Genomic DNA, 14,454 nt, shown 5'->3' with positions numbered 1-14,454 from the left:
AACTGAGAAGAAGAAGCTACTTGAACTGGAGAAGCTTCTTGGATGAAAAGCGAAGGAAGAAAAACCAAGAAAGTCCAGCTGACTTTTGGAAAAGCACCTTTGGGACATTCAGATTGAAGGGGAGGATCACTTGGCACCTGGGAAGGAAAGATGATAATGGGGAAACAAGAGAATGCTATTCGCAACCCTGCAGTTGTGAGCATGTTCTTCTGTTGCTGCTAAAAAAGGACTTGGGCCTTGGGACAACTGATGTTTACCTGCATAGTAAAAAAGGGGATTAGTGTCCAATGGATATTTTCTGAGCTCCAGTCCATTTAACAGGCCTCCCAGGTATTCATCTCTCCACCGTGCCACTGAGGAAGTGCAAGTACAATTAGCTTCTCCCAGGCCCATTCCCAGGCGAATCCACCCTTCTACAAAGCTCTTATCTTCAGCTCTGGTGAGGAGCTTGCCACATAGCATATTTCCTGCTGGCAAGCAGAGGAAACTCTGGAATTTAAAAATAGCTGCACATGATGTCCTCTAATGGGGCCAATGTCCGCTCTCGTTTGACTGCAGGCTTATGGCTTCCCCTGAAGCTCCTGGGGCATCTTATCAGGAAAGCAATGCTGAGACAGAAATCCTGCTTCCACTCCCCAAAGCCAAAAGAACAAAGACTCATTGTCAAAGGGGCAAGAATCAGGATATAGAAGCCAGGATTGAGAGGGGGGTTTATAGCCAGTTCAATTGGGAGGCTGACGTCGAAGGAGGGAATAGCTCAGCCAAAACATATTCAGCGTTCTTGGATTGTTGGCTGGATTTTTTTTTTTAATAACCTTTACTCCGCTATTTTTACTCACCGTACCAATACAATTTTGCCAAATCCTTACACACCAGGCCTTGCAGCAATAACCAAAGCCAGTGAGCCCTAAGTGGTGCATTGATATGAGGGTCACACTACCAGCAGAGATAGGTTTGAAAAGCCTCAATCCTTTTGATAGCTCTGTGTTAAGATATTAACCTTAGAAAGAATGCAGCGACGGCCTTGGTTTTACTTTGACGATAGAAATAAGTGGTTTGTAATGTTAGAATGATGAAGCAAAGTACCAGAATCCTCTTCTCCTCTTGAAGTGGCCTCTTTTTTCCTCTTGCCTCAATTTGTCTTGACTCTTCTTCTCATTTACAGATGACAATCACCACAGAGACTATCAAAGTGACGATGGTGGTGGTGGCGGTGGTGGGGATGATAACTTGAGGAGTGACAACAGCTCCCCCATCCACGTAACAGTGAACCCTCCTGTAATTGGCCCTTCTCCTTCCTCTGTGGTGAAAATGGAGGCAAATCAGAAAGCAAAGAAGAAAAAGGAGAGGCAAGGTTTGCTAGGTAATGAAATGAATTGAAAGAAAGCTCTGTTGGTGAATTGCTGAATCTATCCAAGTTGATGAAGGGAAGGGCAGTGAAGCTTCATGAACATCATGAAGAAATGGCTGAAATTTCTTCTATCTGCTATCATATCATTTTGTTTTGATTTATGTTTGAGGGTGGATGCACAGCAAGATGGCAGTGAAAGATCATCCTGGAACCAACTGTTTCTATGTTACACTGCATCCTTCTTTTAAGCTAAAGGGGGATTTAGATTCTTTAAAAAGCAGATTCTGCTATTACATGCTGAGTCACAATTCTTTTTTAAAAAAAAGATAGCATTGGCCAATCTCACAAATTGCTAATTGATAAGATTCTACCCAAAATCAGCTTAATTGTGTTATACTTGCCTGAAGTGCAATCTGCATAAGCAAAGAGAAGCACTGGCTTATGCACTAAGGCAGGAGTAGTCAACCTTGGCTCTTTTATGACTCGTGGACTTCAACTCCCAGAATTCCTGAGCCAGCATGGCTCAACTTGGAAACCTTTCCCTTTCCCCTCAGCATGGCTGGCTCAGGAATTCTGGGAGTTGAAGTCCACGAGTCATAAAAGAGCCAAAGTTGACTACCCCTGCACTAAAAGGCATTTTTCTGTTCTGCTTTGCCTAATTTTTTTTCATTGCTATAATCTCTGGATCTACCTAGGGCCCTGTCGAATCCCCAGTCCTGAAGGCCAAGTGAAAATAAAGAGGCGGGCGGTGAAGCCAGGCTTAGGGAGGTTGGAAAAAGTGCCGGTATGCCGAGCGGGATCTTGTGAGAATTCTAGCAAGAAAAAACTCAAGAGTAAAGCCAAGGAATTTCACTGTGGACCCGGAACATCAAGCACCGGTGAGGGGCTCTTCTCCAGCAGCCAGGCCCGCTCGTTTGCAAACCGTGACGATGCAGGAAAACTCAGCAGCGAACGCCTCAAGAAAGCCACACGCAAGAGCAAAGTCCTGCAATCGGCCCTCAGAGTAAGCCGGGGCAGTAAAGGGTCCTCAGTGAAGAAGGATTGTGATGATCTTGTTTTGGGAGGAGTCAAGGGGTACATGGGGTAACAGCAGACCTTCCTCAACAGAACCGTCTTTTGGCTGAACTTAACTGATATCATAAAGAGCCACTAAGGAAGAGGAAAGGGTCTTTTCCCAGATGTAAACCGTCAACTTAGCTACATCGCAGTATGCTAAACATTTGTCCACGGCAATGCTGCATTTGGTTATTTTATCCTCATTTTCTTTCGGCAGAGAAAAAATGGAGCGCTGACCCTCTCTCCTCGCAACGCCAAGGCCATCCTCAGCAAGGGCAAGAAGCTGTCTAAGGTTAAGAACAAGGTGGTCAGCAAGCAGGTAGGAAATGTGAAAATGCCTGCAGTAGTGCAAGTCTTGGATAGGTCAGATCCAGCTGACCTTTTATTATCCAGAATAAAGGAGGCAAGCAGATGGTCAGGGCACTTTTCAGGCACCACTGTAGATTGAAAAGCGGTATTAAGATAGTCTGTGAAATTTTAGCAATTTCATCCCTGAAATCTCATATGAGATTTTCAACTCTCTTATCTGAAAACTTCTACCAGTGGGTTCTTTATGTGGTGTGTGTGGGTGTGGCTGTGTAAAATAATAGCCCATTTGTAGAAGTTTTCGGATAAGAACATACATGTGCATGGGGCCCTCCAGCGTCTATGTGAAAATATCGCTGTTATAGCATCCTGCTCCTTTTATTCCAAGCTAAGCCCTTCAGTCAAAAGCCACAGTGATGCTGTGGATTAAGAATGAATAGAGGCTAGAACAGATTCTTGTTTTAATCCATTCTTGGCCTAGCCAATTTAACCTTCGTCTTGTGCATAAGAGGCATGCCTTTGTAAAACAAGGAAATATATTTTGCTTTGCCGTGCAGTGCAAAGGCCGGGCAGTCAGTCGGCTGATGGAAAGTTTTGCCATTGAGGATCATTTTGAGTTTGATGACAATAGCAGCTTCTCTGAAGAGGAGGAGATGCCACCCGCTGGTACGGAGGAAGATATGACCTCTGGTAAGTCGCCGCACACACCATGACCAAAGAGTACCCTTGGGGGGGAGCAGTTAACAAGGCCTAGTATGGTCCAGGTGAAAGAACTACTATTAGCCATTTAATGCAGTGGTCAAGAACAAAACTAAACAAGGATAATGATGAGAAGAAGCATTAGATAGATGGAATATGGTGGGATTGTATAGCTCCTAAAGCGAACTCTGAAGGCAAGATAAAAGTAGCTCAGAAAATTGAAGTGGATTGTGCAGATCAAACCTAGATGGTGCCGTGTAGTCCCTACTTCAGGCTTGAATTCTTCAAGCTTTGACCGCTGCCTGAAGTTTCCAAATATAAACAAATGAGGAAGAGAATTAACCATAGATTCATGCTTTGTCTTATGGTTGCAGCCCAGTCTTGTAACATCCTCAAAGAAGATCTTCAGGATGGACTGCGTGTGCTTATCCCCAAAGAGGACAGTCTGCTCTATGCTGGAAGTGTAAAGAGTCTGCAGCCACCTGACATGTAAGGACCTGATTCCTAAGCATAAATATGGACAAAGGATACCGTAGAGATTTTTCAAGCTCAATTGGCTCCATTGCTGTTGATACTGTATAATGCATCTATCACTTAGGCATTATCACTATAGGCATTTCCTTTTTTTTGCATTCCAAGACTTTCTCTTCTATCCCTTATTCTCCCACATCTTTATAATGCTTATAAAGAACTGCAGTAACTGATCACAAGAAACCCAGGTACTTTCTTCTTACAATAATTAACCCAAGTCTTGCAACCTGATTCCTCTTCCTTATGAGTTTCTTGTAAGATCTTGGGGAAACTATTGCTCTTCTTCATCAAAAGAAACTAGTATGCATGGAAGTCAAAGCATTTTGCTGGATCTAAAGCAGGAGTCCCCAGCCTGTGGGCCGCAGCCCACTACAGGGCTGTGGCCTGCTGGTCACCGGGCCACGGAACAGGCTGGCCACTGCGTGCACCCCCCACTCACACTAGCGCCACTGCTGGTAGGAAAATGGTGCCGCGCAGCAAAAACGGGGTGCCGTACGGCAAAAACAGGGTGGTGCTAGTGAGTGTCATTCGGGCGCTAGCACTGCCCTATTTGTGTGCACGTGCATGCGTGCATAATATGCTTACCATTCCCATTCCCTCCGGTCCACCAACCAAGAAAGGTTGGAGACCTCTGATCTAGAGTATGATTCATGGGAAATATTCAAACCCGGGGGGGGGGTGTTACCTGTAAGTAAATCCTATTGAATTCTGTGAAACCTGGGGGCAAAAAGCATGAGTAAATATATATATGAAATTATTTAGTGTTCTTAGTTATAGGGTGGGAAGTGGGAGTTACTATTCAGCACATCTGGAGAGTAGAGTGGTGTAACATTTCTTCTTAAATTTTAAACACTTACATACTAACATTCTTACTAATTTGGGAATTAAATAGTTAGCACCATGCACCTCCATTGTATTGTGCTAGTTCAAAAGGGAGGACCAACAGACTATCTCCTGCCAACCAAGAACTGAGCTTCTCATTAAATAACTATCAAAATTAACCAAGCTAGCTTCTCCTCTATCTCTTCAGATCATCACCTGTATAAATGCTTGTCACTTATTTGTTCCACAGCTACAGCATTGTCATTGAGGGAGAGCGAGGGAATAGGCAGAGAATCTATTCCCAAGAGCAGCTGTTGCAGGAGGCGGTAAGTCTCAGGAAACTAGAGCCTGTGATTAATCAGGCTGACTGTGGGCATGGGCAGGGGGAGAGAAGTTGGACTCCCAAGAGTAATACCTACAGGACTTACTTGAGGGATAGGGGGCAGAAAGTGTGGTTTTCTTTTGCAAATGTGCGTGGATTTACTACACCAGGTATTTCTTGCTCCTGATTTAATGACTGTAATTGGGACCAGAATTTCCAGGACTAGGCAAAATGAAACATCATGTGACTGCACTGCTTAGTAGCGGTAATCCTTGTTCTGGTTGTCAGGCAAGAACTTCACACTTCTCCCTTTCATGGAGTGCCAGCTCCATCGTCTGCTTTCTCCTTGGCTTGACCCAGAGAGTTCCCTTCAGCAGACAAGGTTCCACCACCCTGCTGTGGTTGACTCCAACTCCCCCACCTGCCTATTTACCCCCCATCTCTGCCCTTTTGTCCATCCTCCACCACTGTCATCTGCAGCCCCCATCTGATTTCGGCCAAGGCTGACGCTGGCCTTTTGCAGTGCCTCATGGCTGATTGTATCTCTTTCAAAAGATACAGAAAATGTTGAAGGTCGGTTGGGGGCAGCAGGGGGTATCAGGGTATGCAGTGGGGTGCATGGTAATCAAAAGGGCAGAAATGTGGAGAGATAGGTGGGTCTGAGAGGAGTTGAAGGGCACACTGTAGTCATAAATGTGAGTAGTCTGCCAAACACTCAGATTTGAACACAGGGCACTGCAGCGGCCTTAACTAAGGGCTGAACTTTACTGCCTTTTGTCCTGCGCATTGTAACTTCAAATGGTGCCTAAACAAATGGTCGTGAAGTGAGGACTGCCTGTAATGGGAGAGTTTGGAATGGTCATGGCTTCCGGATAATAGAGATTTAGGTAGGTTGAAAAAAAAAAGAATAACACATTCTGAGAAGAATACAACTATATTTAGATGAATGAATCAAGTTGCACTAATTGACCTGTCTTCTAGAACTGATCCTCCAGCACCTCACAGCTGGTGGGAGCAATCATGGGGCCTATGTGATTTGTAATTACCTCCAATGTCTTGAATGTCTGTGGAGATTCTCAATCCTCCAGGTGATAGTTGTCCCAAAGGTGTTTTTCCAAAAGGCAACTGGATTTTCTTCGTTGTTGTTTTTTTCCTTGAAAACGTTTTACTTCTCAGAACTGAAGAAACTTTTTGGATGAGAAGCAAAATGTTTTCAAAGAAAAAAAAAAACCCAAGACAGTCCAGTTGCCTTTTGAAAAAGCACTTTGGGGACATCCAGTGTTTTCAATGCCAGAATTTCTGGAGGACAGGATATTCATGGACACTTCTGTGTATTCATTTGTGAATCATATTGTGCGTGTAAGTATAGAGGGACATGCAGGCCTCTCATTTCCTAGATGCAGCCTTTCAGAAGACAATTCTACAGTCAGATATAGTCAAATGCCAAGAAGTTCCTGCACAGAGCACATCAACCCATTGCACAAAATAAAACATGAAAATCAAGACTATACTGTTACAGAAAAATCAAATACTCTTAATTAATATTTATCCCAATAAAATATCTGGAAAACATTAGGTTTGAAGAACAAGAAGCCTTCTTGCTAGAAAAACAGGATGCACTCAGTGATATCTTGGGAAAAGGTAAAAGTGAAAGTAGTTGTTGGGTGACCATGAGAAAAGAGAAATGCCAAAGGAAGGCACAAAACCATTGCAATCTGCAATTTTTCCTGGTTGAGCTCAAGCTTAATTGTAACCATAACTGCATGATGAAATAAAATAAGCTAAGGTTGGTACTTTAGTGTCTAAGAAGGGTGGTGATCTACTGTATATGCCAATCATGCCCTTTGTTTATCTCCAGGTTCTAGATGTACAGCCACAGTCAAGTCGCAGTCTTCCACCTGGCACACGGGTCTGTGCTTATTGGAGCCAGAAGTCTCGCTGCCTCTACCCAGGCAATGTCATTCGAGGTGAGCAAGCTGGTAAATAGTGACCTCATAATGGGGAATAAGCGAAAGTATACGGTAGGCAACCAGATCAGGGGGTCAGAGCTTCTTCTGTGCCTACAGTGAAACTGGCCTGGAAGGTAACATGGCTTCTGTCCACAGGGTCTTCAAGTGATGAAGAGGAAGACGCAGAGTCAGTGTTGGTAGAATTTGATGATGGAGACACTGGCCACATTTCATTGTCTAATATCCGCATGTTGCCACCCGACTTCAAAATCCAGTGTAAGTGTGCTTGAATGGATTAATGCTAGAATTATAGTTACAAGGGTTTCCTAGCCCTCATGAACCCATCTGCCAGTGATTCCAGTTGATACTGTTTTGCTGGGGGCCTTCAAAAATTAAATTAAAATATTACCTAAGATTCTAAGAGCCATTCTTTGGGCACAAAATGCGTCTTGACTTTCTGTGCAGTGGGGTGGGAAGGACCTCGCCTATCTCAGGTGGGGAAATCTAATGTGGATATCGGCAAAGTACAGGCAGTCCTTGACTTACAACCACAACTGGGATCGCAAAGTTTATTATTAACCAGCCTGGATGTTAAGTGAGGCATCGTGTTAAGTGAGGCATTGTGTTACCCCACCCGATTTTATGACCTTTTTTTGCTACAGCAGACTTATGGCCTTCCCCGCTGGCTTTCCCCCTTGACTTTGCTTGTCAAAAGCCAGGTGGGAAGATCGCAAAAGATGATAACGTGATCCTAGGACAGTGATGGCGAACCTTTTAGAGACCTAGTGCCCAAACTGCAACCCAAAACCCACTTATGTATCGTTGGGTGCCGGGTTGGCATGGCCCATTGGGTGGCCGTGGCCCATTGGAATCAATCAATTCCAACTTTGCGAGATCTTTTTTCTCTGCGAGTAGTTGAAATTGATTGATTGAACCTTTTTTTTTTTTTTGCACACGGCGGCGGAGGCCTAAAGCGAAAAGGTTTTATAAAACCCAGCTGAAGGCCTAGGACTGGGGCGATGGCGCGCGTGCCCACAGAGAGGGCTCTGCGTGCCACCTGTGGCACACGTGCCATAGGTTCGCCACCACGGTCCTAGGACAAGGCAGTCATTATAAATGTGAACTGGCTGCCAGGTATCCAGATTGCAATCACATAATTGCAGGGACGCTGCGATGGTCGTAAGTGCAAGAACTAATCGTGCCATCTTTTTAAGTGTTATCATAACTTCGAACAGTCACTACACGAATGGTTGTAAGTCAAGGACTACCTGTAGAAGGCTTGGGAGGCGAAGAGATTCAAGAGCAGTTTCAAGAGCAATATTGGTATTTATCTGGCGCAGCAGGAGAACTCAAGGAGCAGCTTAATAACTGACCAATATAGTTATTATAGGATTAATCTTTTGTGGCCTCATAGAAAGTTTCGTCATACTTTTAGGCTGGAGAGAAGCAGATGCTTGAAAGCAGAAGTCAGAGGAAAGTGAAATCTAAATGAGATGAGACAGTGATCTTTCATCTGAATCTGCCCATGACACTTCTACCTTAATCCTTCCATAGGCACAGAGCCTTCTCCTGCGTTATTAGTCTCCACCTCCTGCCGTCGTAACAGAAGGTCTTCCAGTGATGTTCCCCATTCCAGTGAATCAGCACCAAGCCTTTGTGCTGAGGGATGTGAAGTCTCTGAGTCAAGCACAAGTAAAAAGATGATCAGCAAAGAAAAGACTGGTAAGTCAGTTTCTTTTGCATTTTTCCCCCCAAGGGTTTTATTATCCCACCTTATCCTGCCAGAAGGTTGTGAACTTAAATTCAGTTTGGAATATGATTTGCTCAAGATTATACTGAGAATCGTGGCTGGTCAGAGACTGAATTTTATATTTATTTTAAATTTGGGTATTGTCTTTTAAATGTCTATATTCAGTTGCCAACCTACAGAGTTGACAAAAAAATACATCTCTGATTCAAAATAAATCCTCATTCATTTAAAAAGAAGGGAAGTGAAAAATATAATGTAAAAATGAATTGTCAGGCAAAATTCAACATTCCATTACGTATGCATGCGTATAATACCCTATATTGATTAAAACAAACAAAAAAGACAAGACTACAGCCCTAAATTACAATATTACTAAATAAACAAAATGAACATTAGTAAAAACATCTTTTTTTAACAATGAAATAAAAAAGTCACAATAACCTCCTACAGCATTACAAAATATACACACGTAGGTGTCTCTCAGGTTTAAGATTCTGTTCACTGTGCCACAAGAATTTGATGGGAAAATGTCTAAAAAAAACGTAGGCAAGGAAATTAAAGCTATAATTAAAGATGGTCTAGATCACATTTAGGAGAAAATAATCAATTACAAGGAAAATATTTATGCAAGTCCCTATAAACCGTTCACTAGCATCTCTCTGTTTTTCAAATTACAACTGCCTTGAACCAACCTCTTTTCATAACTGTTCAAAACCATTCCTTTGCCCTCTGATAATGGCTACTTCAGCAGCTGTTTTTCTACACATTTTCACTAATTTCAGCCTGGATTCAGGGATCATGTACTAGATTTGATAACAATCAGACTTAACTCATATCATTAAGAGAAAATGAAATCCATTTAAAGTGAAAGGAATACATCCTGTGTTGGCCATTTAAGACATACTAGGGAATTGGAATGATCTGCAGTAAAATGTAGAATTCTTGGTTTAAACCAGGGGTAGTCAACCTTGGCTCTTTTATGACTCGTGGACTTCAACTCCCAGAATCCCAGCACAGCTGGCTCAGGAATTCTGGGAGTTGAAGTCTACGAGTCATAAAAGAGCCAAAGTTGACTACCCCTGGTTTAAATAGTTACTTCACTACCTAGGTCTGTCCTCTCTCTCTCTCTCTCTCTCTCTCTCTCTCTCTCTCTCTCACTCACTCACTCTCTGTGTGTGTCACATATATACGCACATGCACACTCACTCTTCCTCCAGAAATGTAACATCTTTTGTTTCAAATGGAATTTGGGAGAAAAGGAAAAAGTGAGGATCAGACATAAGAACTTCTGGGTTCCCTCTTCTGCAATCTGTTTTTCTAGTTCCAAACCACAAGAAATGAAGGAAGCTGTTTAGGAAAAGCCATATACAGATTTGAACCAGTTCCGTAGCACAGGTGACAGCTTCCACCGGTACTTTTATAACACTGTCCTTTCCCTGCAGGTAAATCTGATATGCTGCATTCAAGTTCAAAAGCCCAGCCTGGAGACCAGTTCTTGAGTCGTCGTAGCAACTCTCTGCTAAGTTGGACGGCTGTGGCCCAGAACAAGCGCAAGACATCCAGCAAGGGCACAGCCATGCGGCAAAACCTCTTCCAGCTCAACGGGAGCAGTAAAAAGCTGCGGGCCAAAGAGGTGCTCTTCCCTGTGCACAGTGTTGCTGCCCCCATATTTGGTAATGGCTTTGGCTCCGACTCTTTCAGCCGCATTGCCAACTCCTACTCTGCTTTTGGAAGCTCTGGCCTGATTCTGCCCTGTGCTCAGAAGCTTTTGCGTGCCAAGAAAGTTGAACGGTTGGACACTGAGCTGGGCAAGGCCGGGCGTAGGAAAGTTGGTGGTGAGTATCTTGTCAAGCTGGATCATGAGGGAGTGACGTCACCCAAAAACAAAAACTGCAAAGCCTTACTGATGAGCGACAAGGACTTTGGGTCCCTGTCTGGCCATGGCTATGTTCACCCAGCCTTGGGGATCAAAGAGAAGAAGAGCACACTGCCTATGGGGCTGGCATTGCGCAAATACACTGGTCAAACTGAGTATGGGCTGCACTGTGACAGTGATTGTCACAGCTCTTACTCAGACATGGACGAAGATGAGGTGGATGATCTGGCAGGCAGTGTCCCCTCCCGCTTTCTGACACGGCTTTCAGTCTCGTCTTCATCTTCTGGATCATCCACCTCCTCCAGTTCTGGCTCTGGCTCCACTTCTAGCCTCTGCTCATCCGACAATGAGGACTCTTCATACAGCTCTGATGACGAGGACTCCACGCTCCTCGTGCAGACCTGTCTCACCCACCCAGTTCCAGCCTTGCTGGCTCAGTCTGAAGCCCTACGCTCAAAGAGCAGCACCTTGCAGAGGTGTTTTGGCGCTGGGGCCAAGAGCAAGCTCAGGCGCAAAGAAACTCTGAGCTTCTCTAAAGCCAAAGAGTTCTCCCGCCGGCAACGGCTGCCCTCGGTGGAAAACCGGCCAAAGATCTCTGCTTTTCTGCCAGCCCGCCAGCTCTGGAAATGGTCTGGGAACCCCACTCAGGTAATGGAAAATGTCAGGATTCTGTGTGATGAGTCTGGACTATATAAAGCAAGCCGGGGGAAATGGCTTGAATTTGCTTTGTCTGCTAGTGAAAACGATACTATTGAAGGTAGTTCTGGAAGGTTTTTGGCCTGAACTCTTGGGACAGAGCTAGGAGGAAATGCTGGAAGGAAGTGATTCATGCATTTGGTTATTGATCCCAGTCACTCGGTGATTTTTGAAAGGAGGGGAGGCTAAACTTGGGAAGCTTCCTCCCAGCTTCAGACTATCTTCCTGTTGGTGATCAGAAAGGAAAGACCAATTTCCCTTTCTCTAGTTGTTGACAAAAGAACTGTAAATTCCTGTTTTCACATTGTTTTAAGGCTGAGTAGTTGAAATGCTAATGCCGCAGTCTTCAGCATACTTGTTCAGGATGTCCCAGTCAAAACAAGCAAAGTTGCTTACTCTATAAATATCTGGGCTGTGCATTGTGCTGAACACATATGCAAGAAGGCACTTAAGTGCTCATATCTACATGCAGCTGCACGGTTCCCCAGAATTGCTGAGCGTCCAAGATACAAATGAAATATCTGCATCAGTTGTTCTGTACCTCTTTCTGAGCAGAAAACAAACCAAAAAGTTCTTCCTTCAGCTATAATCTCCTATTAATGGAAACCTTTACAGAGTTGGAGAAAACATCTTGAGACCATGATTTTATGACTTGCCCTGAAGCCTTCAAAAAGGAAATCATAGTTAATTGGCACTGCCAGGCTTGTCTGTTCACTCATTGCATGCAAAAAGGAATAAAGCTACGTGCAGGAGAGCAAAGGGGGTGTTCCTATTTTGACATATTTAACCAAGCAGCCACTGTTCTAACAAGATCTGTGGCTTAGCAGCTGACAGTCAGTAGCCTTCCCTGTTTTAAATGGGATATTTCTAATACTGGCCACATTCTGCAAATGTGCTACCAGTGCAGGATGGGAAAAGGTTTTTTTTCCCCCCCCAACTAACAGCCTGCCCTGAATCATTTTTCTCCAGAGTGGAGGCTGTTTGTTGCAGCTGTACCTGGCTGGGGCAGATGCAGTGGGCTCCCCTTCGGGGTCTTTCGGACAGCCAAAGCATGGCCATTTCCTGTGAGGTGCCAGACACGCTCTAGGAGGCTTATTCTTATTCCTGGGCTGCACTCCATGTCAGTAAATCCCCTTAGGACAGCAGTACAGGATGTATAAGGCATTTGCCAACCCCATTTGTGTTTCCTTGGTTATCCTCTCTCGGGCCTCCTCAGGCAAAAGCATTGGGGTCTCTCTTGGTAGCAGAGGCTGGCTTTGCTGTAGTTAAGCTCAATTGCTGTCTCGAGGCTCTCCTTGGGAGAGCTTTGTTTCCATGGCAACCCACAGACTCCCTGGAGGATCTCTTCCAAAGGCCTTACAGCCAAGAGGCAGGGGCATCCCGGGTGTCATGCAGGCCACTGCTTATTCTGCTTCTGCATGCTCTGTCCCTGTCCTACAGCGCCGTGGCATGAAGGGGAAAGCACGGAAGTTGTTCTACAAAGCAATTGTACGGGGCAAGGAGATGCTGCGCCTTGGCGACTGTGCGGTTTTCCTGTCAGCTGGCCGACCCCATCTGCCCTACATTGGCCGCATTGAAAGCATGTGGGAATCCTGGGGCAGCAACATGGTTGTCAAAGTAAAATGGTTCTACCATCCTGAGGAGACGAAGCTGGGCAAGCGACATAGTGATGGCAAGGTGAGGGAAGAGACCAACAAATGGAGCAGAGGGTGGCAAAACAGGAGTGTCCTCCTGGTGCTGGATCAAAAGGCATAATGAGCTGGAGCAGAACAGAAATCGGGGCCTGTAGAGAGATCACTGGCTGATTTGCAGTAATTAACAAGGCTTTCTTTAATGACTACAGCAACTATCGAATCTTCCTCTCAAATGATGTGCTTGATCCATAACAATTCAGATGGACACCTCTGCTTTCATTAGTAAATCATCCCTTGATCTGCGTAGTTAGTGGAATTAATAATTTGCCTTGGCCACAGTTTTTTTTCCCTACTACTTTGGGGTTTGCTTGGTTGATTTTGTGGCACCTGTAAAAAGGAAGTAGCTTCTGTAAGTAGCTTCTGTAACTCTAGGTTACAGGAGTGCAAAAAGGAGCTATAGAAAACACCTCTTAAGGGGGAATGAACCTGTCATCTCTTCCTCAGTAGCAGCATCTCTAAGTTTACTGTACTCAGCCCATAGTTGTGTACATCTGAGAGTAACTCATTTTAAATTCAGTTGGAACTAAGTATATAGAGCTACCATGTTTCCCCGAAAATAAGACCGGGTCTTATATTAATTTTTGCTCCAAAAGACGCACTAGGGCTTATTTTTGTCCGTCTGGCTGACGATCTTAACTTATTTTTGGGGTGGGGCCAGTGGTGGCATTCAAATATGTGAACAACCGGTTCTCTGTGTAGATGCCGTTTCCGGAAGTCCGTCCTGGGCCTGGGCAACAAAAAATTAGCTACCGATTCTGCCGAACTGGTGCGAATCGGCTGAATCCCGCCACTGGGTGGGGCTTATATTACGAGCATCCTGAAAAATCATACTAGGACTTATTTTCCGGTTGAGTCTTATTTTCGGGGAAACATGGTAGTATTTCAGGATTTATTGCCTTTCCCTTTGTTCCTTATATTACCTTTGTTTCGTACACCGCAACATTATAATGTTACAAGGGAAAATCCAGGAGCCAGAAAACATCAGCATTCTTTGACAAGATTGGTAAACTCCCCCAGCTCCACAAGCGCACATCAATATACACCCAAAACCAATTGGTTATTCTGGCTTATTTGGTCAGTGCTTTCAACTGGGACACAACCAAGAAAAGATTTGTAGGATGGGAACCATTTTCATATCACTCTGCAAATTCTTTTATAAGGGAAATTTTCAGTGTTTGGAATGTTATAACGGAAAACAAATTTGAGGAGGAAATGAGCCGAGAATATGATTGTGCTTGGTGTGGAAACAGGGGAGTAAGAGAAGTTTTCCTCTATTATCCTACAAAATAAAAATAGTGGCAGGTTCAGCCCTCAGCCACCCGCCCCCTTCAAATACAGCTCAAAATAAGGAACCTCTGGTAAGAGTCCTGCAATATCTGTTCCTTATTCCTTACAGAGTGCA

The 14,454-nt window shown here is 44.4% G+C and overlaps 1 protein-coding gene across 1 annotated transcript in view; it reads left to right on the top strand.

Moving 5' to 3' along the window:
- The window catches only part of BAHCC1 (BAH domain and coiled-coil containing 1), a 103,861-nt gene that overhangs the window by 88,834 nt on the left and 573 nt on the right, over window positions 1-14,454 (top strand). Inside the window, exons 16-26 of the mRNA XM_029284007.1 lie at window positions 1,166-1,363; window positions 2,047-2,354; window positions 2,625-2,726; window positions 3,271-3,403; window positions 3,787-3,901; window positions 5,016-5,091; window positions 6,946-7,054; window positions 7,193-7,312; window positions 8,591-8,758; window positions 10,229-11,310; window positions 12,799-13,035. Of these exons, the coding sequence (XP_029139840.1) occupies window positions 1,166-1,363; window positions 2,047-2,354; window positions 2,625-2,726; window positions 3,271-3,403; window positions 3,787-3,901; window positions 5,016-5,091; window positions 6,946-7,054; window positions 7,193-7,312; window positions 8,591-8,758; window positions 10,229-11,310; window positions 12,799-13,035 (2,648 nt within the window). The remainder of the gene's footprint in view (window positions 1-1,165; window positions 1,364-2,046; window positions 2,355-2,624; window positions 2,727-3,270; window positions 3,404-3,786; window positions 3,902-5,015; window positions 5,092-6,945; window positions 7,055-7,192; window positions 7,313-8,590; window positions 8,759-10,228; window positions 11,311-12,798; window positions 13,036-14,454) is intronic.

This window comes from Protobothrops mucrosquamatus, unplaced genomic scaffold (genome assembly GCF_001527695.2).
Source record: "Protobothrops mucrosquamatus isolate PMUCROS unplaced genomic scaffold, P.Mucros_1.0 scaffold_99, whole genome shotgun sequence".
Taxonomy (NCBI): Eukaryota; Metazoa; Chordata; class Lepidosauria; order Squamata; family Viperidae; genus Protobothrops; species Protobothrops mucrosquamatus.
This window is presented reverse-complemented; position numbering and strand designations above follow the sequence as displayed.